Below are 25638 nucleotides of genomic sequence, written 5' to 3'. Positions count from 1 at the left end.
CTTTCAGTGCAGGCTGTACAAACCCACCGAGCACAGTGGATTTATATTGCTAGCCGATGCAGCTATTTTTAGCCATGCTAGATTAAACCTACCAGAGGTATACCTGTCTGAGATGCAATCTCACCTTTGACTGCAGGCTAGAGAAGTAGCCTGGTAATACAGTAGGACTGGGTGTTAATTTGAACAATTGACAGAAAAAGCAGAGGTTTCTTTAAGATGTAATCAGCAGAATGGAGATACTTGACTTTTGTTTGAGCTTCAGATAGTAGCTGTCTGGGTAGTCAGGCTACCCTATGCAGTCTAGCAGCCAAAAGATTGCGGAGGGGGAGGAGAAGAGCTGCTGAATGGCACTTTTAGGAGGGGTGGCTTTGAATGACAACCCAGGCACTAGCTCTTAACAGTGGATTTAAAGATAATTTGGACTGACGTTAAGACCCATTAGAACCAATGCTAATCTTGCATCTGTTTTACACAAGCAAAGCTCCATAAATTTCAGTATGGTTAATCTTGTTTACAACACCAGTGAAAATGAAATAAGAGTTAGGGCCCAGAATTACCTAGCCATTGGGATGTCTGAGAGTCTCATAGACTTTACAACAAATGAAGGCAATAAGGCTCTAATGAAAAATAAAAAGATTCCATGAAAGTCATTCTAAAACCATATACAGTGGAATAGAGAATTACAGCCCTCAGCCACGATTCTACTGGCCAGATGAAATGTTCTATAGACATTTCAGTATTCTGTGTCAAACTTTTTCCAGAAAGTTCTAATGAATATATCATACACTCTTATTTTTACTTGATTGCAGGCTGGAATATTCCAGATAGGCAGATATATACAGACAGTGGAGCCTTACCCGGAGGACTGGTAACAAATCATAGTCAAACTCTAAACAGAAAAGATAAATGTAATGCTAGTTCTTATACAGCTGTGACCTACAAACCATTTGGTACCTTGTAGTCTGACATTCTATTCTATTCCATTCCAGATATTGCTGCACAGCAAAATTCTCCCAAAATATCTGGCTAGATGCTGTTCAACCATAATGTTAGTTATCTTACAGACTTGATTCTGTGATAAGACACTAGGATACCAGTAGACCATTTTGTATATATAGGTGCTCACCATACTGCGTGGATCATTAAAACCAAGGTTAAGTGCAAGCTGCAGTTTTTCTGTGTCAGGGACCTAATAGGTCACTCAGATATAAAAGATCCTTACAGCAGTGGAGTAATTTGCTACAAACCTGAGATGAACAAATCCCTTACTCCCCACACCCCCAGTATTACAAGGTTCCATCTTCCACCAGTATAAATTCTTTTTCAGTCCTCTGATTTTCCCCTTTCTCCTCCACAAACAACACATTCATTCTCTCTGTTTTCAACCATTTCTCTTTCTTCTGCTTCCCATTCCTTTTTCACCTCTCGGCTCCCCCTGCTTTTTGCCTCCTTTATTTTCTGTAAAGGGCTCTATTCATCCCTCTCCACATATCTGCCCCTCAGTAAGTGCCCCTTTCCTATTCTGCATCTATTTATTTGCTCACCTTCTGTAAGTTATTTCAGATCACTGCACATTAATGAAGCAAAATTACAAGTAATAGCTCATCCATGATTTTTATGATAGCTGACTGTGCTTCCTTCCTTTGCTGGGATTAAATTCCGATTTTGCTGTACTTTACCACAACCTCCTATCCCGCCTTCTAGTTTGGTTTATTTTATCCTCACTTAATGACATTCATTTTGCAAAGTCACATCACATAGAGACATTTTCCCATTTTAAATCACAACCTGTTCCTTTGCATCACTCCATCAGCAAAAAGGGGGTCCGATGACTCCAGCAGCCACTGACCCGGGAGAATTGCGCAAGCAGGAACTGATTGCTAGTGTGATGCCAGAGGAGCTAGCTCCTACACCAGACCTGTAGGAGGCATGTCAGAAGAGAGATGGGGAAAGGCAGCAGTGGGAAGATGAAGCGCCACTTTGCTGATCTTCCACTGCCATGATATCCCATAAGGACCATTTACATTTTGGCATAAATTAGAGCAGCACCTAGCTAAAGCTGCACTAACTAATGTTGAGGCCAGTGGTAGTGTAAGAGTAGCCCATAGGTTCAGGCTTGACACTCACCCCTCACACAGACAGGAAGCTGTAATCCACTCCTCTGCCCTCTCCACTCCAAGTAGAGCTTGAATGTGGCAATGTTCCATAAGCCCTCTCTCCCAGAAAGTAAATTTTCACTCTTCCAAACATTTTTCCTTTTACAGCTGCAGTGGCCCCATGCCCTGGGTCTGTCCTTGAAAATGAAGTGACTAAAATAGGCTGAAGAGATATTTCCCAAACCCAGACAAAAACAAGCAAGAGAGAATGGGGGAGGAAAAACAGAGAGAAGAGAAGAGAGGAAGAACAAATGGGAGTCAAGAAAATGGGAAATTAACAAAACACTGAAGGTAAATGATAAATGAAGAATAGATATGTTTTAAGTCAAACAGTGAACAACTGCCACTTAGCTTCTGTATAATAAACTGAACATGCAAAGCCCAAGTATCTCATTCCTGCATATTTTCTAAAGAGATACATATGGAAGCGAAAGAAGATAAATTGGAGGGAAAAAAATAAAGGAGAGGTATTAAGGGGAGGAAGAATCCTGAAACTTGCACAGAGACATTTTCAAAGATCCTTATATTTCAGTTTGCTGTGGTGCGTATTATAATCCACAGTGTATCCTAAAGTTTGTAGTAGTCCATGCCTTGTTACCGCATAGTAGAAAGTATAAAATGGATGGATTGGTTGACACTAGCTGGTACAGCTGAAGTTATAGCCTGGTAAATTGTTACTGCTGCCCCCTGAATGCATGCATCACTGCTGTAGGAGCTACTATATGAATAGTAGCAATGGACATGAGTCTCACTGATAGAACAAACAAGAAAAGGACTTACAGATTATTATTACAGATATGGAATGGCTACCAGATGAGGAGAGATTAATAAGACTGGGACTTTTCAGCATTGAAAAGAGGGAGGGATATGATAGAGTGCTATAAAATCGCGACTGGTGTGGAGAAAGTGAAGAAGGAAGTGTAATTTACATTAATAGGCAGCAGGTTTAAAACAATCACAGGGAAGTACTTTTTCACACAAGGCGCACACAACCTGTGGAATTCCTTGCCAGAGGATGCCGTGAAGGCCAAGATAGTAATAGGATTAAAAAATGTACTAGATAAATTCATGGAGGATGATGATTGTCCTCTGATGATTATTATCCAGGATGGGTAGATATGGTATTACTGTCTTTTTTTTTTTATAGAAGCTAGGAATGGGTGACAGGAGTTGGACCACCTGATGATTGCCTATTTTATTCATTTCCTCTGGGGCACTTTGCATTGGCCACAATCAGAAGACAGGCTACTGGGCTAGATGGACATTTAGTCTGATCCAGTATGGCTTTAAAATGGACATTCTTTTCTTACCCTGTCCTGACCACCCCTATGCTAAACCAGCAATATCTAGTATTGTAGTATTATCACTGTTTGCTTATCTTGGGAGCATGTGTTATTACAAATGATGTACTGTGGATGCTCAAATCACTATCCAAATTAACAAAGTAACTGAACTTGTCAAAAGCAGCGCTAAACGTATCTTTTAAGACCACAGATTTCATAACACTTAGAGTATATTTAAATAAATATATTAAGCCTGTTGTATAAACCATCTTGCTTGTGTCAAAACAGGAGGAGCAATGCCTCATGTATGAGTTGCTTTACAAAGATTCTTTGCACTAACTAGTTCAATCTTGGAGGTCTTAACATTTGTAACCAAAGCTTCATGGTGGTGCTGGTCTTATGGAATTTCAGTGGAGCGAGGCAGAGTCTCAAATGCTTGAATAGCTTTTGAATAAATAATTCCATCTCTAGTTATGGAAAGACCAAAATCTGTATTTGAAATATAGCTTGGAGTGTTTGCTTAATGGTGCTAACACTGCCACTGAAACTTGGGAGATCCTAAGAGCTCATGAAAGAAGAAAAAACTGCAATTGGAAAGGGAGCGATTATCGATGAGAAAGTCATACTTTAGCCTGGAAAAACACCAATCTTTTCCATCCCAAAGACAGTCTGCTTTCCACAATGGGAAGCCTTGATAATGCTCAGTTCAATGTCTTCCAAAACATTTGTCTTCATTTGCTACAGTTGATGAAGAGCGAATGTAAAATGGATATATGTCTCTAGCTTCACAATCTCTGGAAACTCCAAAGGAAATGCTAATTGTGAGAGACTAATGCTTGTTAGATTACTTGCAACTCTCAAATGAGACAGGACTTAAGCCAGCTACTGCTCCAGTTGCTTTCTGAAGAGTAGGAATAACATGCTGTAACTTTGCCTAATGTTACTTTTGTTCATAAAAATAAGATCTCTCCCCCCAAGACCTATCACCTCAATGAATCACTGGATAAAATCTTCCTCTTTCCTGTTGCTCTGGCCTGTAACATGGGTATTATCTTTGACTTAAGCCTCTCACTTGACCAGTGATTACATTTTGCTACTTTTTCCTATAAGATCTCAGATCTGGCCCTTCTTCTCCATCCTTGCAGCTGCATCTTTTGTTTGGGCCTTCATCTCGCATCTCTCTTCCAGCTATGACAAAACCCATTTTGAATCACTTTATATTTGTTCAGAAAATTGCTGTAAATATCTTTCAGTCCTGTCACTTAGACTTTTTGCAAAGGCAGGGTGTCTAGTCACTCTGGGGGGTGGCACCTCCCCCTTTATGGTGTGAGTCCACCCAACAGACGTAATGTGCGAACCTGCAAGCTGGAACCCGGGAGGTTCTGGGCCATGACACCTCTGCATTGCAATGGAAGGCCTAGGCTGGGCTTCCATGGGAGGACCCTGGGAAGCTGAGCTCAGGACCTGAGTGGTGGTCCCTCACAGCCCACTGATCAGCCAGGACTTAAACCAGGACCATCCCAAGAGGAGTGAGAGGCCTGGGGCAACTCTCCCCCCCCCCCCCCCGCTCAATGCCCCAGGCACAGGGCCTGGGGCAACCCCCATCCCAGTTTTTTCCCCAAGCCCTACCCCTGCTCTGCCCTCCCCCTTGCCCTCTCCCTCAAGCAATGAGGCCCGAGGGATTAAAGGAGCTCGGCACGGTGGCAGCTGGAGTCACTTTCCCCTCCACTCACCACACGGGCAGCCTGCTCCACCCTGCTTCAGTGCAGAGGTGGGAATCTGAGCACCCTAGGGATGGGGTACTATGCTTCCCACCACCGTGGAGAAGCCATGCACAGCAGACTGGGAGAGGACAGAGCAGGCTGCCAGGCTGCTCTAGCTCTCGCCACTGCGTTGAGTGCAAGGGGCGGGGGGTGACTCCCATAAACTCTGATGTCCCTCCCGCCTACCCTCCCAAAACTCCATCCTTGCTTCAGTCTAAAAGTGGAAGGAATCATAGGATTCCACTCTGAGAAATATAGGCACACACGTGTAACGCAGACAGAGAGTCCAAAGAGACACTGGGCGAGGTAGTGGCGATGCCACGGATGAGCCTGAGTGGGCCGTGGCCTGCCCATTTTACATTTAGGACCACCCACGACTGTCCTTGTCCCCCAGCTTTTACCACAACTGAAGAGCAGGATTGGGGCACCAGAGTTTACCCACTCCGCCCAGTGCCCCAGTCAGGCCTCCTTCTGAGGCCTCTTCTAACCCTAATCTTCTACAATTCTGAGGCCTCTTCTAACCCTAATCTTCTACAATTCTATCTGCCAGCTATGGTCCTATTAAAGTATAAATGAAAACTGAGTTACGGTATCAGCTGAAATCAAGATTTTATTGAAAATTTTCCTGAAACCACATCTTGATATAATTTTCCATCAAATGCCTGCTCTGTTAAACTTTTTTCTACATACGTTTGGGAGGAAGGAGTGTGGGGAATGGTTAGAGCATAAGAACAACTGTACTAGGTTAAACCAAAGGTTCAACTGGCCCAGTATCCTGATTTCTAACAGTGGCCAATGCCAAGTGTTTCAGAGGGAGTGAACAGAACAGGTACTCATCAAGTGACCCATCCCGTTACCTAGTCTAAGCTTTTTGCAATTTAATTGGTGTATATAAACACAGTTTTGTTCTGAATATAGTTGCCATTCACTTAATTAGTGGTGATTGAATAACCAATTGCAACCTGAAGGCTTAAGCTGACAAATTGAAAAAAAAAATATTAAAAAGTGTGATTCAGCCTTTAATGGGAGCAGGACTGGGTCTGATATTTGGTAGTGTGTGTCAGTGAAAGAGCATTGAGATTCAGTGCATGTCAGGTTAAAAAGCATTAAATTCAATAACATTGCTGCACCATTTCAGAGCCCTGGGGATGTTTCAGTTGGGAGAGGAAACTGATGATAGAATCTGGTATTTTCTTTAATGTGGTTATTTATTTTAAACAAGGAACATAAAAAACCCTTGCTTCTCCAAATGCAGGAGGAACCAAAGGCCAAAGAGGTAGTTTCTTAGCTTACAGGCTAAGCTTCTTTCAGGCAGTACCCCATACCTTCTCTAGGATTCTCTCTGTGCTTACAGGCTTCTGTTTGGATTTCTTCAGGCTGTTTATCTTTCTGTTCTGCCCATGTCTTTACACCCACACCAAAAATCCCACTACTCAGGTATCCCAAAACTCGTAAGCAATTTGCATAACACTTTTGTCATAGTTTTATACAAACTGTTTCACTAGGAGAGTGGTGAAGCACTGCAATGGGTTACCTAGGGAAGTAGTGGAGTCTCCATCCCTAGAGGTTTTTAAGTCTGGGCTTGACAAAGGCCTGGCTGGGTTGATTTAGTTGGGATTGGTCCTGCCTAGAGCAGGGGGCTGGATTTGATGACCTTCTGAGGTCTCTTCCAGCTCTATGGTTCTATGAGTCTAGGTGGGGAATTGTGATAATTATCCTTATAATTATAATCACTGAAGGGTGCATTCATACCCTTAAATTTCAATGAGATTTTAACCCAACACATCAAAAGATTTCACCTATAACTCTCACCCAGCCCCAACTCCAATTCACTCATTCACCTATTACCAATTAGTGTTTTACACTATCAGTTCTGTTTGTGCCAAGTTCTGTGAGCAGGGACCTCTTGCTCACAGCTTAGCTTTATATTAGCAAAGTCTTGACCACTGGTGCCTAGGCCTCCGATCAGGCCTGTGATACATGGGCTTATGTTTCAGGCCCTCATTTTACTACATCTGTGTCTGTGTGAAAGGGGATTTGAAAAACACGCAGGCCAATACAGGGACAGTCAGAAGGGCCTGCAATACTTTTCAGTTCTGCAATACTACATCATACTTTGCCTCACTGTTGCAATGGTTTTCCTTTCTCACCGAATCCATACAGCATTTTTCCAAACCCACAAATAAACCTTCTATAATAGGAACACAGCTCCTCAGTGAATTACTAAGTAGTTGACCTTTTCTGTATAGCCTCAAGTTTCTTTTTGTCAGTAAAAACTCCCTTTTGCACTGTGTGCACCAGCATATATCAGATATTTTGGTTCATATTTTGCAACTGTGGTATCTTTTTGATATTCACTACTTATCGGAAGCATTCATCAAATGAACAGGTATCAATTCTTGTTTCAGATCTACAAAAGCTTTAGCAGATAAAATTCCTTGTCTCTGATCCTTGTCTGAAAACAGCTTTGAACCTCTCCAATCATTCCCTGACTGGAAAACTGCCATAGAACGCAGCTATTACAGTGGTTTCTGCCACTGTGGGCAGAAGTCATTTCTTGCAAACTAATTGTCTACACACCACTTATCTTATGCAGGCCGTATTTTTAAAAGAAATGTCCACAGACTGCATTTGTAAGACACCTTTCCTGGCATGAATGACACAGTGATTAGCCATAAGAAAATCCAGACCAATTATCAGTTCATCCACTATTTCAGTCAACCAGACTTTTTATGCAAATTCCAGGAAGCTCAGTCTTTAACCCTAGTTTTCAAACAGATGTTGTTGTCCCACTTACTATCTCCACTTGAAATCAGAAAGATGTTTCAGTTTTGGATCTCCTCATTCCTTAGCCTAAAGTTATGTTTGAGCTCTTGTTAGTCATGGCAGAGCATTTGATCAGATTTTAATACACACTCAATAGCCAAACTCCCATTATCCTTACCTAATTACTCAGATATACACTAATACTGAGTAGGGATGTTAACGAGTAGTCGAGTATCCAAGAAGTATAAGCTTATCAGGTAGTCGATTGAAATATTGACTACTCACTTCGGCGGGGGGGGGGGGGGGAGGGGGGGGGAGGGGAGAGGGGCAGGAGCTGGTGGGAGCCAGCTTAGAAGGCGGTTCCCCTCAGCACCAGCTCTGCAGTGCTGCCTCCCTTTCCCCCCTCCCCCCGCCTGTATCACTGTGGCCAGGGGTGCTGGACTCAGTGAGAGCTGGGACCATGCAGTCCCAGCTTGGGTTGGTCCAGGACACTGTGCCTCTGCATTTTAAATGTAGTAAAAGCTGGCGGGCTCCTACTGAAATACAGAGCTGCAGCGTGGGTAGCTCCCAGAGCCAGGATGAGCCGGGACTGCTCAGTCCTGGCTCAAGCCAGTTCCTGGAGCTATCCCAACTGCAGCTCTGCAGAGGGGTCCTATCGACGAATCGTGTCGTCAATACAATTTATACTGACGACATGATTAGTCAGATAACCACAATTTAACATCCCTATACTGTAGAGCTGTTCCTTGTACCTCCACCAAAGTTTAGCTCTCTCAGCTTGGTGTTCCTCTTTTCCTGAACTGTGACGGGTTTTCACCAGATACATGTGCCATATTGTCTTGGCCTAGATTAAGTTTATAACAATTATTTTGTGACCAATTGTGTCCTTTAATTTCTGCATTACAGTATATATGCAATTATCCAAATACCATGGATAATCAAGAGGGTAGCAGCCACTCATCAGCCAGGTAACCTCCCATCGGGGGGGGGGGGAGGCTCAGTCTCCTCCCAGTCCTGGCCATGGGTCTCTTCTCTGCCCCACTCACATGACAGCAGGGCTGCAGAGGGCTTCCTGTGCTATCACAACATTGGTGACACTGTGACAAGATCCCCAGGGTGCAATCTGGAATGTGGGACTGCTGTGTCCTCAACTCTCCAATCCGGACTCTCTCAATGCTTTGCTAGTGACAAGCAACAAACCACTCCGGGTGCAGCGATCACTCAGCACAACAGCAGGTAGAGTCACACACCCAGCTAGATTGTATGAATGCTACCAAAGCCACTCATGAGTCACTCATAGAAAGGCACAGAACCAAATCCCCCCAGCCCTGAGCCTTGTACCCCAGGAATAGATAGTCTTGCACTACTCAAGATGGACAGTGCAAATTTATTAACTGGTTAACCATTTCATCATTGGAAGGTGGATATACATCAGCCTTTGTAAAACTTGAGCAAGTTTACCAAACACTTCAGACAACTCACTGGTAAAGATAAACAGTAAACAAGTTTATGGACTACAAAAGATAGATTTTAAGTCACTATAAGTAAGTGATAGGCAAAAAGTTAGTAACCCAAAGAGAATAAAATGTAAGCATGCAGTCTAAACTCTCAACCTTATTACAATGGGCAGCATCTAGATCAAGCAGTTTCTCTCACCCCACTGGATATTGCAGTCCTGTGTCCCTGGGGCCTGCTGGCCCACCCAAACTATAGGCAGATGGAGGGACCGCAGCAGCTTTTCATAACTGCTCACTCAGTTCTTATCAGGTCTGAACTGTAGCTCGAAGGTCTCCTCCACATGAACTGACACCAGGCTGGGGAGAACTCCACAAACAAGAGCCTGGGTCCCTCCACCAGCCTTAGGCAGGGGCCTGTGATACGGGCAGGAGGCTGGTCTTGCCTCCCCCTTGGGAAGGTGTCCCTAGTTCCCCATCACTTTTGGGAGGACTCTGGCACTGGACTGAGATTAGTGGGGGCCAGCATTTAGACAGGGATTCTGGGTGGCTGGAGCTGATGCTTGTGTGGCCCACCCACCTAGTGCTTATGGCCATGCCGTCCACTTACCTGTGTGCCATGCTAGGTTCTGCATTCAGCTGCCTGTTTGCCCACCACTCTAGGGTTTGGGGCTGCACTGCCTCTCTGTCAGGTGCTCAGGGATTGGAGCAGGTGCTTGGGTGGCCTTGGGAATGATCGGGGAGGCCCTTCTGGGCTCCAGTAGGCATGGAGAACAGGAGGGAGGGCTGCAGGCACAAAGGGTGCAGTGGCCGAGGCAGGCTATATTTCCTGTCCTATTCGCTAACCCTTTCTTAAATGGTTCCTAACATTGTTAGCTCTTTTGATTGCTGCCACACATTCAACAGATGTTCTCAGAGAACTATCCAGAATGACTCAAAGATCTATTTCTGGAGTAGTAACAGCTAATTTAGACCCCATCATTTTGTATGTATAGTTGGGATTATGCTTTCCTCTGTGCATTGCCTAACATTTATTAACACAATTTCATCTGCCATTGTATTGTCCAATCACTCAGATTAGTGAAATTCCTTTATAACTTCAGACTGCTTTGGATTTAACTGTCTTGAATAATTTTGTATAGTCTACAAACTTTGTGATCTCAATGTTTACTCCTTTTTTAAGATCATATGCTGAGCAGCACTCAGCCCAGTACAAATCCTTGGGGTACCTTATTACCTGCCTCTCATCACTGTGGATACTGACCATTTTCTGGCTCTTAACCAGGTACTGATCTACGAGAGGGCCTTCATCCTTATTCCATGACTCCATACTTTGCTGAAAAGTGGGTTGGGACCTTGGGACCTTGTCAAAGGCTTTCTGAAAATCTGTGTACTACATCAACTGAATCACCTTCTCCTCATGTTTGCACTCCTCAAGCAATTCTAGCAGTTTGGTGAGGCATCACTTCCCTTTACAAAAGCCAAGTTGACTCTTCCTCAACAAAGCTGTGTGTCCAAAAATTCTGGTAGAAACTGCACTCAAAATTTTTTTATCTGGTACTGGCCTGTAATAGCCAGAATCACTTCTGGGGCCTTTAAAAAACCTGCATTATATTAGCCATCCTCTAGTCACCTGGTACAGAGATTGATTAAAAAATGTTGCGTATCACGTGCAATAGTTCATCTCTGAGGCAATTTCATATCTGAGGTTTCTTCTCTCTCACTTTAGCTCTTAGCTGCATCCGGTCCAGTTCAGACTGATGTCTAGCACTTGTCAAGGGCTTTTACCGTATCTGGGGAAGTCAGTCTCTTTTCGGTAGCTAAGTTCTCCAGTACAATCAGAACTGGGCCACTCACAGTCACTTCTTGTTAACATCCCTTTCTATTTTTCTTCCCAGGCCTTCATTTGTGCTATAATGTTGAACTGAGCTAAGTCAGTCAGACAGGGATTTTCCCCTCAAAAAACTGTGAGCTTTTGTATTATTTGAGCTAAACAACTTATCCACTCTCTATGGTCTACAAATGGAGCAGAACACTTTTATATACCCAGTCTTACCCAAATCTTCTGGCTGGTTCAGTTCTTCTTTCAGGTAGTTGCTTTCCATTGTAGCCTGTAATTTTTGTGAAGTTCATTTTTCAGCAGCTAAAGTCCTTGCTGCAGTTTCTCTTTTGGCAAGTTCTAAGTTGACTAACACTTGTTTAGCCTTCAATCTTTCATGGACTAACTTCTATATTCCAGCAATCATATTGTTGGTCACCTCATATATCCACTTTACTATTCCAACCAAGATTTTTGCAGTTGAGTTTCCCCAACCTATTCAAATACTTCGTAATTGTTGCTCTAACAGAGATTTGACTTCTCGCTGCAAGTTAAATTGTTAGAGCTTTCTGGGAAACCTCTAAATGTTGTTTTAGTTCCTTTTGGAACTACAAGCAGATCTCATTACTTGTTCCTAAAAGATGTATGCAGTCACCACACATTCCTAGTAGCCCAGGGTAATAATACAGGTGTACCTTCACCCTAATTTCCCCCAATTGAATGGAACAGCAACAGATTCACATTAACCATCTAGAGCAAGGAGACACCAATGCACATTCACACAATACTATAAACCCTTTTACAATTACACTTCAAGTCAGGAATCATTGTAACAAACAGTTCATCAAGATCTTAGACCAACCTCTCAATTTTATAGTCCACACCCATGTTTCTGACTCAGTAGGTTCACTGATATCTAACAACTATCTTACCCTTCTGCAATCTACCTGACCTCCTTGCCACTCTATTTCCTGTTCAGCTGGAGAGCATTCTGCTTGATTATAGCTAGCCTGCAGGTTGCAGGCTCCAGCCTAACCCTTAAAGGGGTAAACTTTTTCACCTGCTACAGTCTTTCACTTTCACAGTTCCAGCTTGGTTAAACAGGAATGCCAGCTTACAGTCACTCTATTCAAATACTAGCATTACCTATTTTTGACTTCAGTATCTAGTCAAAAGTCAGGATATGGAAATTTTCCAGTTGGGAGAAGAAAATGATAGAATCTGGTTTTCCCCCTTATTTTCCTTTTAATTTTTGTACAGCAAGAAATGTACAAAATGCTCTTTCTCTGAATGCAGGAGAAATTGAGGTAAAAGGAGTAATTTCTTAGTGCATAGGCCCAAGCTTCTTTTCAGCCAGCTCCAACCCAGAACCTCTCTCTAGCTTTATCTGAGAGTCACACCTTGCTTACAGGTTTTTACTTGGAATTTTCAAGCTATTTCTGTGTGTCTAGCTAATTATCTGTTCTACCTTCTTTTTCTAACTCAAAATATTATTCACAAAACTCAGAGGAAACAAACAAACAACTCACATAGCCCAAAACCTCCTGGCCATGTTTACTTAATCTCTTTATCTTGTATAGGCGGTTGTGATGAATTTATTCTTACAGCTCTGTTCATTGAGGGATGCATTCCCACCATCAAGCTCAATGCGGTTTTAACTCCGCACATCCCCAAGTTTCACCTAACTCATAACAATATTTTATTGGCACTCAAGCTGCTTCTATGTTAGTGGTGCCAAGCTATAAAAAACAGAGATAACCCTCTGCCTATCAAAAACAGACATAATAGCCCAGATCCTCAGAGGTATTTAGGCACCTAACTCACATCAAAATCAATTAATAAATGACATAAATGGAAGTTAGGCACCTAAGTACTTTCGTGGATCTAAGCCAAAATTTGCTTCAGTCCTTTAGGGGAATTTAGCTTCTGCACCCATGTGTTGTTGAGAGTCCGTTCCCGACTCAGTAACAGGTTGCTGCAGAGTACAATGCCACCTGTGCTGTGTCTCTGATTTCTCAGGTCACTGTAAGGTGGTTTTTTTGTCAATGCTTTTTCATTACAAGTCTTTGCTGACCACTAACATTTTCTTACACTCTTGAGTCTTTCGCATTTCAGATACTGGAGGAGACCGAGCCTCCCTCCCTGCGTCAATCCAGTCTGATTGCACAGCTGCTCCTGGCTGGGTTTGGGCTGGCTTGTGTCTACCTGCTTCCACCTCTAGCTCAAGGTCACCGATTCCGTGTTGGGCAAGCGGCTGCTGTCGCTGGGCGCTTTCCCGCACGCCCAGACAATCTGCCACGGGCGCGTTTCGCGCGTGCAATCGCGCTGCGGGAGGCGTCCGTCCAGCCAGCCCCCACCCCCCGTAGGCTTGCGCTGGGCTCCCGCCCCTCCCCAGCTGCGAGGGTGGGCCCCGCTCTCGCTGCCCTGTGGTGCTCGGCGGGGGAGGGGCTGGCCCGGGCCGTGGCTGGCGGCGCAGGGGCACGGCCGGCCGCGCGCACAGAGCGGTGAGGGCGGGGGGGGGGGCGTCTCTGCAGCCGGGTGAGCCCGCGCGGCCCCTTTAAGAGGCTGGTGAGAGGCTGACGGAGGGAATCACGTGCCCCGCGGCTGGCGCCGGAACCCGGCCGGGCTGGAACGCGGCGGCTGCCAGGCTGCGGAGCCGGGACCCAGCGAGGCAGGGCTTGCGCGCGCGCGCTCTTCCCCGCCCCCCTCCCCCTCCCCCTCCCAGCTGTCTGGCGCGCGGGGCGCCGGAGCCCGGAGCCCGGCCGCCGCGCCGCGGAGGATGGAGCTGTTCCAAGCCAAGGATCACTACATCCTGCAGCGCGGGGAGCGGGCGCTCTGGTGCAGCCGGAGGGACGGCAGCCTGCAGCTGCGCCCCGGTGAGTCAGGCGCGGTTGCCCGGCGGGGTGGAGGGGCGCGTCTCCCGCAGCCGGAGGGGGGGGGGGACAGAGGTGCGGTGCGCTCCGCGCCTGAGGAGACCGGCGGACGCGCCGCGGGAGCGGCCAGGGGGAGGGCGCGACGGGCAGACCCGCTCCGGCGGGGGCAGGCTGGGGCGTGAGATGAGGCTGGGGCATGTGGCGGACCCCGGGGGAGGGTCGCAGCGTGGGGAGGAGCAGGATGGGCTCGCGGGGGTGTGGCGGCGGCGAGCTCCCCGGGGCAGCAGGCGGGGGGCGATGGGCAAAGCGGGAGCAGGGGGACGAATGGGGGTGACAAGAATATGGGGGCGGAGTGGAGAGTGAGGGTGGTGGGGAGGTGGGTGGAGCCGCTGCAGGGGTGGGTGGGGGTGATGGAGGGATGCTTGAGGATGCCAGACTCACTTGGGCACGCGCCAGGTGATGGTGATGACTGCGAGGGATAGCTGACCCCCTGGGGACAGGCAGGTTGATGGGGGGGGAGGGGGTGATGGAGCGGGTGATGGAGCACGGCAGGAGACCCCCATTCAGGTAGGCTGCTGGTAGTTTTGAGTGCTGGAGGGTTTATAAGGTGGGATTGAGATGCTTGAAAACCTTGTGGCAGTAATAAACACAGAGGTGGTGCTAGCCCATTGGTAGCCCTAAGCAGCAATATTCTGACCAGCAGAACACACATTTAAAAAGTGACTGGAGAGGCCCCTTGACCTGCTCAGGGGCCTAAGACATTCCTTAATCTGTTTATGCCTAGCATTGGCTTTGGTACTAGGAAGGCATAAGTGTGAGGTTTTTATTCTTTCTTTCACTTCCACAGTAGTGTTGTTGTGGCTTGCTACTCACTAACCCCCCTTAACAAAACTTAACCTGATATTTACAGTCACTTTTCCTCATTATGCTGCTGGAGCACTCAGTGTGAATCCAGCCACCACTAGGGAAGCTGGTGACACAGTCCTTTACTCATTGGGGAGGGCTGTCTTGGATATGGGGCATGTAGACCTTGCTGATTGCCCAGAAGTGTGGGGTTTGTCTTCTGATCATTAGATGGTGTAACTTACGCTGAAATCGCTGGGTGGTCATTGACTGTTTCTAAACCTATCTTTTTATTCCTGTACCGATAAAGGATTATACATTAAGGATATAGCTCATTCCAGTGGTAAATTTCTCAGTCCTTTCTGCTGCTGACAGGAACTGTCTTGAGTCAGGTTTTGCTGTTGATTAGAGTAGGTAGCAGTCTCCACAATGGTTTTAGAGAACTAGAGTTGTATATCATCTACAGGGCAAAGTCTCGTACATTTGAGACTAGGGATGTTAAATATCAGTTAATTGAATAGTCGAATAACCTCATGAATTCTTATCCATTACTTGGCTATTCAATAGTCCCCATGGGCGGGGCTGGCAGCCAGTGTGCTCTGGCCCCATTCCCAAGGAGCCCCATCACTTTGCGCCGCTGCCTCTTATCAGTCAGGGAGCTGTCGTGAGGGGAACCAGTTTAAAACCAGCTCTTTTTGCAGGCTAGCTGCCTGTCACTTTGGGCTGCTGCCTCTGATCTAGGGGTGGCAGCAGCCCTTCTGTGACGGGAAGGAAGTGTCTGAGCTCCTGGATCCTGTGAGAACTGGAACTGAGCCTCCGCTGCCTGCCAACCTAGCTCCTAATAACAGTTTCAATGCAGAGCCGCAGCGGGGTAGGTCCCAGACCCATCGCAAGCCAGAACTGAGACAGGATGCTGGTCAGCCTGCTAAAATATTTATTGGTGAGGTGGGGGAGGGGAAATGCATGTAATCTATAGCATTAACCTATAAGCTTTTGCTTATCAGTTAATCGACTATGCTATTACATCCCTAGTTGAGATCCATGAATCTGTTGAGATGTCACTTAGACTAAATCAATTTAAAAGCAGTCTTTGTTCTCCTATGATTTTTTTTTTTTTTTTGGTAAAATAAACTGGAAGTGTGACCAATAGCTGTTCTTTAAAAAAAAAAAAAAAAAATTGTGTGCTGTTGGAATAGACTGGTGTATGATTGCTTTCCGTCTTCAACTGTCAGGAAGGTGAGGAAGGCCATCTTGTGTGACTAACACAGTATGCAAAATAAACAATTCTTTAGTATTGTAATACAGGTTGATTATCTGGCACTTTCTCTCTTACGTAGGGTAAATAATTCCCTCTCCCTTCTCCTGATTGATGTACATTTTTTTTATTCTAGTATCTTGTTGAATGAACTTAGCTCCTAAAGAGAAAAGTCATGAGCTAAGAAGACAGTTGTGTACTTTTGTGGATGTTCTCATCAAATTCACCTGTTTTTGAAGCAAGTACAGATTGGACATCTGGTCCCAAAGGAGGGATTTTGCTGGACCAGGGGAGGTCATTTCTGTCCCCCTTCCACTGGCCCCTCAGGCCAGCTCTGCTCCTTGTCTAGCCTCCTATCGGGCTCTCCCACGTGTGACCAGCCCTGCTGCCCTACCATGGCAGCCCACGGTACTGCTGCTGGGGCTAACAGTTTTGCCGTGGCAAACCATTGCCCCGCCACCAGTGATCCTGGACCTGCCAGCCCTGCAACAGCTGCACCAGCCCGCAGTCCCACTGCGTGGACTCCTGCCCCTCCCTCCGGAACAGATTGCTGCTGGGCTCCCAACCCAGCCAGCTTTACCTGGGCGGCACTGGCACCACTGCCAGGGCTTCTGGCTCCACCAGCCCTGCGATCCCACTGCTGGCGCTTCTGGCCACACCACAGCAGACTGCTGCCCTACCCCGGAGCCTGCTGGCATTGTGGCTGCCTTGCCACAGGCTCAGTCGGACTCCGTGACAGGGCTCTCAGCCCCTGGTCTCGTTGGATCCGCCTGGCCGGGATCCTGGCCCCCCGAGGCAGGGCTTCTGCCTCTGTTCCTCCACCGGATCTCTTTGGTCCAGCAACATCCATGGTTCTGCTGGACCACAGATGTTGCCGGACCAGGGAGTTACGGTTGAGAGAGGTTCAACCTGTACCGACTTATTTGTGTGTCACTTAATACTATTCAAAGATAATTTAAAAAAAAAGAGAAGAAACAGAGTATAAACGAGGACTCAGACTCAAATAGTGAGAAAAGAAAAATATTAAAAAATGCAACATCCTTTCCCCTAGTAATATGGCAGTCGTTGTGGATATTACACTCCTATTTTAAGAAATCACCTTCTACCCTTGAACAATAGACATATGACTAAAAATTAAGAAATATTTGACCCCCAACTAGTTTGTAGTATGGTATACATTTTAAATAGCTGGGATATTTCCGCAAAGAATGCAGCAACTGTTCATACACACTGAAAAGTAGCTTGTCTTACTACCTATACCCGTCTAAAATGTGAGTCCAAGGTAAACTGAGGAAAACATTGTATAAGCATGTGTATGATCAAATCTATTATCTCTTGAGTATGCTAGTCTGTAAAGATGAAAAATGTCTTGAATACTTCTAGCAATAAAATACATAAATATTGATAGTATTTGAGATTGAGTATGAGAATATTTATTTTGATACACATTCTCATTCAAATAAAAGCCACTCCAAACAACTTTGAAATTTGGCCAGACTTACGTGTGTATGCGCTAAAGTGTGTCGGTCTTGCCTTTTTCATTTGCATGCTTCAGTTCACTTGAGATGGGTTTTAATGTTGTTCTAGCATCATTAATTCATTATATTTTGTCCGGGAGCTTTATTTATAGTTTAAGATCTGATCATTGTAACTTATGAACCACATGATAACTGGGTTATAACAACCACTTAAGCAGTGTTTGCTGACACAACCTGTTCTACATGATAGTTGAATAAATGTTCACACAAAATCCAATTTTAAATTGATGTAGTTACCATTTTCTACAAATAGTAGGAGGCCACACGTAAACAGTAACCTAACAAACTTGCACATGCTAGTCTAAGATTGATGTTATTGGGGCCTGAAATGCTGTTGGAAATTACTGGGGTCTTATGGAACCCACTGACTTCAGTGAGGCCTTGTGCGAGTGCAGCAGTCTGTCTGGATTGGATTCTTACTGATGGAGAATTTTAAAGGAAAACTGCAAATCTGAGCTCTACTCAGATTAAAATAGTGAAAGTCATTTGATGCTACATCTACCCCTCAGTCATCTTCTTCATTTTTGTTGTGGTTATAGCGCGCTTCCTTATTTTAAAATTGGGTTTCTAACCTGTCTCTTGCTGTGTAAAAGACCTTTGCCAACAGGAGAAAATGATAGTAGTGAAACTGATTATACATTAATTCCTTTTAAATGTATAAAATGTCTGAAAAAGAGGTGAATTTCTGATGCTAGCTATGGGTTTTGGTAATTTTTTTAAAAAGCTGCATTTGTCTGAATTTTGTTTACATTGGTAGTATACTGTGTTCTGTGGCTATTGTAATGGTCAGTATTCCCCCAATGACATGAGCAAACAGATTCAGTGATTTATTAGATTATACCTTTTCTGTTTACTATGTGCATTAGGGATATAAAATTCCATTTAATCAGTTAATCAATTAAATGTTATGTTTAACTGGTTAACTGCTTTACCTGGGGTGGGGAAGAGGCTGGCGAGCTAGAGTGGTGCCAGTTACCTATCACATCCCTAATGTGCATTGAAATGTTTCAGAATTGTACAACTTTGACGTTGCATGTTGAATATTTATTCTTTTTTTTTTTTTAGATGTTTTTCGTTTCTGTTTTGCAGTGCTTAAACATTCCATGTATGTGGGTCAGACTAGGGATGTAAAAGAATAGTCAACTACATGCATTCTCCCCCCCTTTGCTGCGTCTGCATCAGGGGCAGCAAGGCTGAGGGGAAGCAGGAGCCTGTGCTGGGGGGAGCCAGCTTAAAAGCTGGTTCCCCCCCAGCACTGTCACTACAGTGTCTCCCGTTCCTCCCCCCCTTCCCCGCTGCTGCCTCTATCAGAGGTGGGGGGGCGGGGGGCGGAGCACAGGGGCTGCTTCTTGGCAGCAGACTGCGCTGGGAGTCCCAGCGGGAAGTTGGGACCCCCCCCCCTGTGCACAGAGGCTGCTTTGCAGCAGCAGACCCAGTGCACAGAAGGTTCCAAATCCCTGCTGAACCCCATGAAGGGGGGGTGCTGCCAGGCAGGCAGGCAGCCCAACTCAGTTCTGGCTCGCACCAGGTGCAGAACAAAACCCCACTGCGGCTCTGCAATGTAAGATGCTGTAGTAGCCAGGGGCCAGGCTTCCTGACTCCTACTGCCTCTTAAATTGCAGAGCTGTAGTGAGGTTTGGTATTGCACCCAGCGAGCCAGTGCTGCCAATTGAGTACTCGAGTAGCTAAATAGACTCATTTTAACTTCCCTAGTTCACACCGAAATTCAGGTGGGTGGTAAGCCATGCAAAATATTAGTTGGTATGTATTTAAGACCTTCCCTTTGAAGATCTCAAATTAATTTGCCAAGATGGTGTGTACTTTTCCTTTGGGCGTACTGAATCTGAATCAGTATTCAGTGGAACAGCGGCTAAGCACCGCAATGGGACACCCAGGGCAGGTGTGCCTATCCCTAACCTGTACAGAGAGAGAGAGATTTGGAGGCCTAAAAGGGAGCATGGTAAGTATTCTCTCCATTTTATGGATGAAGGAAATTAGACCCTGTTTCAGGTAGAAATCACACAAGTCCTGTGGGGGAGTTTTTATTCGAATTCTGATCTCAAATACCTAGTTCCTTTACAAGTAGGCAATGATTTTTTTTTTTTTAGTTCATATATATAAAGGAACACAGATGTGTGTTTTAACAATACTAGGTAAGAGTTTCAAAGTAATACAGTAAAACTCTGATGGTCCGGCACTCCTGATGGTCCGGCACCATCAGGAACCTGGAAGTGCTCTGGGCAGCCGGACCATTGGAGCTGCTCTGCCCCCAGCTTCCCAGATTCAGCCGCTGCTAAAACTGACCAGCGGCTGAATCGGGGAAGCCGGGGGCGGAGCAGCTGGAGTGCTGCCGGGTAGGTACCCTAGCGCTGCCCCTCTGGGCTGCGGGACCAACCCGGCAGCACCCCAGCTGTTTCCGATTCAGTATCTGCTGAAACTGATCAGCGGCTGACTCCAGGAAGCCCGAGGCAGAGCTGCTCTGCCCCGGCTTCCTGGAGTCAGCCGCTGGTCAGTTTCAGCAGCAGCTGACTTGGGTACACCTGGGACAGAGCAGCTGGGGTGCTGCCGGGTTGGTCCCCACAGCGCCCAGGTGCGGCGCTGCAGGGACCAACCTGGCAGCATCCCAGCTGCTCTGCCCCAGGCGTCCCCAAGAGCAGCTGGGGTGCTGCCAGGTTGGTCTTGCTGCGTCAAGGGTCGGCGCTACCGTGCCAACCTGGCAGCACCCCAGGTGCTGTGCTGCAGGCGTCCCCGATTCAGCCGCTGCTGAAACTGACCAGCGGCGGCTGAATCAGGAACGCCTGAGGCAGAGCCGGACTATCGGAAGGGGGGGCTATGAGGGGTCTGGGATCAGACCCCTCATAGCCCCCCCTTCCGATAGTCCGTCATATTTGATAATCCAGCACCCCCTGACTTCTAAGGGTGCCGGATTATTGGAAGTTACTGTACCTGGGATTACCGTAAAAAAGTGAAGGACTGGTTTCCACAAAGGGTTAGTAATATGGCTTCTAGTTTACTTTGCATTTGACAGCTCTGGTGTGTGTGTGAATGTATGTGTGACATACGTACTGTGAATAGCACTGTGGTGGCTGCATTCAGTTTCTGTTTGTGTATGGCTTTTCACAAAGCAACAGGGAAAAATATGAAACTTGCAAAGTGGTAGACTCAAGTGTGGTACTTGATATCAAAATGAATAGATTTTAAAGCGATCAATTATGTAACTTGTTAAAGGAACTATATTACAATTTTAGAAATTAAAATAGGCTCCTTAGCTTGTTTTTGGGGTATCTAAAAATGTATAATCATTAACAGGAAACAAAATTTGTTCCCAGGCAGGAATATAGCTTCTAGTTTTGTGTGTGTGTGTGTGTGTGTGTGTCAGACACATACCACTAAATTTGTGGGGATCAGAAAGAGAACTTCAAAACCGCTATACTGTGTGCAAAAGGGTTCCTACCCTGACAATTTTAGGAGGTATTAAGAGTAAACTTTTTTGACATTTTTTTCAGGATTGAATATTGCAAGTTTTGGACTAACAGAGCATTTAAATTCCCGTCCAATCTCTTAGTTTTTCTCTCCACTATCTAACTGATAGGTTTTATTGCAACAAGTGTATTCTAGTTATTTGACTTCACAAGAAAGCTGACATTGTTCTTTAATTTGAGTGATATGTGCTTGTTTTTACACAGACTTTTTCTGATCATAGTTGTTTTCTTGTTATTGGACTTAGTGTTTTTGAATCTCTATCCAGAACCTTTTGATTACTTTGGCCCTATGGTGTTAGATTTTTTTAATTGTCCATGATGTATGTCTTGTGAATGAAAATCTTCCTGGGTGATCAAAACATACCTTTATTTTAATATGTTGTAAATATCTATTAATTTGTTATATAATGTACTGTTAGCAATTTACATATTGGCTAGGATCTCCTGGCATGTGTTACCATGTAGGTTACAAATTGGATTCAATGACTTTTACTACAAGGATATGATAGTACCAAGCAGTTCCTCACCCTCTATCGGATCAGTTAAAAGCATACTACAAATAAATGTTAATCAGGTTGTCTTCCTCAAGGGAAGGCAAAAATAATAGAGGTCTTTCAGCTAAGAGGAATTGTGTGATCAGCAATTTGGAAGGATAAAGCACACATGCTACCTGCAGCCATAATGTTTTGGGTTGTGATCTCTCAAACTGAACAAGATGGGTTGTGATTATGAACTTTCAAGGTAGCTTTGAACTAGAAATAATTCAGTAGGTGTTGGCAAATAAAAATGGATCTTGTGTGTCAAAAGCTCTGAACCTTGTAATTGTAGACTCCCATCATCAACCCTGTCAGCAACTCACTTGCTGGTTGCTGAGAGACCTCTGAGAGACCTTTGAGCTATGTTCTTTCATTCATAAACAAAAATACAAATTTAGTTATATATAGATCTTCTTACAAAAATAATCACAAAAAGATTGTGTTCAGAGACTATATTCACTTTTTTTTACTCTACATTTTAAATGACTGTTAATCCTTTATACCCTCCAGGCATTTCCCATTGCCATTTTGTGCAGTGTGGAGAAGACTGGGAGGAGAAAGTATTTCTGAAAACTTTCCAAACTTCCTGTTTAATTATTTGCATGAGTTTTTGGGGAAGTGCTGTATCTGTTCCATGTTGAAATAGATTGGAGTGGGAAACCTTTTTTGGGTTGTGGGGGCTGCTGACCAACAGAAGTCAGTTGGGGGGATGCAAACCACCCCTCCCCACCTCACTGATATAGCCTGCAACTGAAAGACAGAAAGACACTCTGAACATTCCTCTCACACAACAGAGTCTGGGGGGGCCTGAGCTAGTATATTTTGTGGGCCCCCAGGTCTTGGGGTGGGGCCAAAAATGAGAGGTTCAGTGTGTGGGAGGGGGCAGCCGGGAAGGGGGCTTCGGGTGTATGGTCTGGCCAGCAGGAAGGGTACAGGAGTGGTTTGGGGGTTAGTGGGTCTGGGAGAGTGGTAGGGTGCATGTGTGCTGGCGGTGGGAGACGTAGGTAAGATGCAAGAGTAGAGGTGAGGGGCCTGGGCAGGAGGGGTGGGCACAAGAGTGGTCTGGGTGGGAAGTAGGGTGCAGGAGCAGGCTGGGGGTGGAGGTTCTGGAAAGGAGGGAGCATGCAGGAATGGGGTCGGGCACTTAGCTAGCACAGCTCCCTGGTGATCCACATGGCTCCTACTCCCCCGCTGCTCTCAGGCACTTCCTCCCGTGGTTGCTGCTATTGGCTGCAATTACAGCCATTTGTAGCGGCAGCTTCTTCCTCTTCCTACCAGGCAGAGCCTGTGGTTTGGATTCAGTCCTGGTTTGCCTGACTCCAGGCCTGGGAGAGGGGAAGGGGCACAGGATTGAGTGCCAGTGCTGGTTCCCCAATGTTGGGGGAGGGAACCTCGGGGGCTGGATCCAGTTCAACATCCTGGGAATAGATTGATGGAAGACTTATCTTTTGGATATTGTGCCAATTAGAATAGAAAATTTTGATTAATTGGCTAATTGAATAATCGATGCAATTTGCTATTCGATTAGTCGATAAGGGCACCTCCGCCTGTGAAGTGTTTTGAGATGTTGGAAGTTTGAGGTTAACACACTGTCACACATGAGTTCTATTCTATGTACTCCTTCCTTCTAGGGATGTTAGATATAAGGTAATTGAATAGTCCTGTAACTGCACCATTTGAGGTGGTTCAAGAACTGCATCCACCATGAATGCAGCCCCTACACACTCGCCCTACCAATTTACTATTGAAATTTCAACAAGAGATGATAGGTAGCATGGGGACAGACCAGCAAGGGCTCTGAAAGCGAAGACAAGTTACTTATATTTCATGTGACACAGAAAGGGGAGCTAGTGCAGGGATGCAAATGGGTGACATGGTCAAAACAGTGAGTTAGGAAAACAGTTCTTACATCTATATTTTGAATGAAATTAGCAGGCCAAGACACTATTTGTCAAGATCCAAGCACAAGAGTTTGCAGGAATCAAAACACCTTGATGAAGAGTGTCTGGACAAAAGCTTTGACTGTGTGGATGACAGGAAAAGGCCATACCTTAAAGATGTTCTGAAAGACATGACAATATCCTGTAAAACCTGAGTTAGTGTTAAATCTTATTAAGGATGTTAAATATCGATTAATTAAATAGTTGATTAACCTCATGAATTCTTATCGGCTACTTGATGATAATCCCTGGGGATGGGGTCAACACTTACTTCCAATTTTCTCTTTGTTTAGTCCACTCCCATGCTCCAAATTCCTTGGAGACATGGTAGTCCCGTCTGGGTTTGAATCATTCTGTCTTTCTCAACTCCTGGTTTTTCTCTCCCACACAAAGGAAGCAGGCAAGAAACCTATATCAAATTCTAATTTCAACACTCTCTCTCTCTCTCTCGATTGGTCCTCCTGGCCAACACCTTTGCTAGCTACCTGAGTTTAACCTCTTAGTCACTGAGTGCTGGTCAGCACTCCTCCTGTCTTACAGGTGATGTAGACTCATTTGTTATAATATCAACCTAACACAGCTAGCTTCTGTATAAACATGTAGTGTAGACCAGGCCTGAAAAACTAATTCCTATGGATATGTCTACACTTGCTCCCTAGTTTGAGCTAGGGATGCAAATGTAGCCGACCAAAGTTGCTAATGATGCGGGAATTTAAATATCCCAGGATTCATTAGCATAATTTCGCCCGCGCGCTATTCTGCTCTCCAGTTGATTTGAACCAGGAAGTGCGCTTCGGGACGCATTAGTTCTAATCAAACCCTTTGGATTGAACTAACATTACTAATGAGGAGTAATGTTAATTCAATCCAAAGGGTTTGATTAGAACTAATGCGTCCCGAAACGCACTTCCTGGTTCGAATCAGCTGGCGAGCAGAATAGTGTGCAGGTGAGATGATGCTAATGAAGTGTGGGATATTTAAATACCCACTTCATTAGCAATTTTGGACGACTATATTTGCATCCCTAGCTGGAACTAGGGAGCAAGTGTAGACGTACCCTTAAAGAATAAGAAATAAAATACAGAAGTGTTACAGCACAGTAATACTGAAAAATAGCTTACTTTTCTCATTTTATCTGTGTGAAGCTTTATTTTGCACTAAGTTTGCTAGTGCTTTTTATGCAACCTGTTGTAAAACTAGGTAAATATTTAGATGAGTTGCTGTACCCCTGGGAAGCCCCTGTGTATCACTTAGCCACATCAGCTGTAGTCGACCCTGGGTATGCGTACAGCTATGCCAGCTTGTGAAGAGATGGAATGTAATTATGTGATACTGCATTAGTGGCATTATCCTATGCTTTGGAATTGGTCCTGACAATGAGAATCTTGGTACATTATAATAAGAAAATTAATAACCTATTAGCACCGTTTGTTTTTCAAGACTCTAAAATATTTCTCAGGAGGCTAAAATGTTAGTTCCAAATGGACTAAAACGGCATTAAAAGTGAAGAGCTAATGATGTATGCCAAACTTCATTGCTATCCCTTAGATTTTCTGACATATTTCATATCCCATTAATCGCTGAAGATACAGTAGTCTTGTTACAGTTCCTAGCTTACTTCTGATGCCATGTATTTAATTCTTGCAGCATTGGACCGTTCTGTATTCATGGTCTACTCCTTTTAGAGTTTGACTTGGGTATACAAAAATTTTTTCAGATATATTTACTTGTGAGCTGAAAGATAATGTGTTGTACATGCTTGGTACAGGGTGTGACTCCTACACGTTAATCATGAACTTGAGATGAATGATTCATGCTTCATGCATGTTTAAAGGAAAAGCTGTTTTGACACTTCACAGGCGAAGGATAGTAGGGGAATTTTTAAACAAATAAGGTTAACGTTCTGTAGTCTTAAAGGCTATTGGATTAT

The 25638-nt window shown here is 45.0% G+C and overlaps 1 protein-coding gene and 1 long non-coding RNA gene across 2 annotated transcripts in view; one reads left to right on the top strand and one right to left on the bottom strand.

The window, feature by feature from the left end:
• LOC142830445 (uncharacterized) overlaps window positions 1-12097 on the bottom strand; it is a 75747-nt gene extending 63650 nt beyond the window's left edge. Inside the window, exon 1 of the long non-coding RNA XR_012905685.1 lies at window positions 11479-12097. This is a non-coding gene — a long non-coding RNA (uncharacterized LOC142830445). The remainder of the gene's footprint in view (window positions 1-11478) is intronic.
• Window positions 12098-13760: 1663 nt separating this feature from the next.
• Window positions 13761-25638, top strand: part of INPP5F (inositol polyphosphate-5-phosphatase F) — a 91048-nt gene continuing 79170 nt past the window's right edge. The window contains exon 1 of the mRNA XM_075935359.1: window positions 13761-14117. Within this exon, the coding sequence (XP_075791474.1) occupies window positions 14021-14117 (97 nt within the window). The 5' untranslated portion in view covers window positions 13761-14020. The remainder of the gene's footprint in view (window positions 14118-25638) is intronic.

Source organism: Pelodiscus sinensis, chromosome 8, assembly GCF_049634645.1.
Source record: "Pelodiscus sinensis isolate JC-2024 chromosome 8, ASM4963464v1, whole genome shotgun sequence".
Classification (NCBI taxonomy): domain Eukaryota; kingdom Metazoa; phylum Chordata; order Testudines; family Trionychidae; genus Pelodiscus; species Pelodiscus sinensis.
Note: the sequence above shows the minus strand (reverse complement) of the source record. Positions and strands in the feature narration are given on the sequence as shown.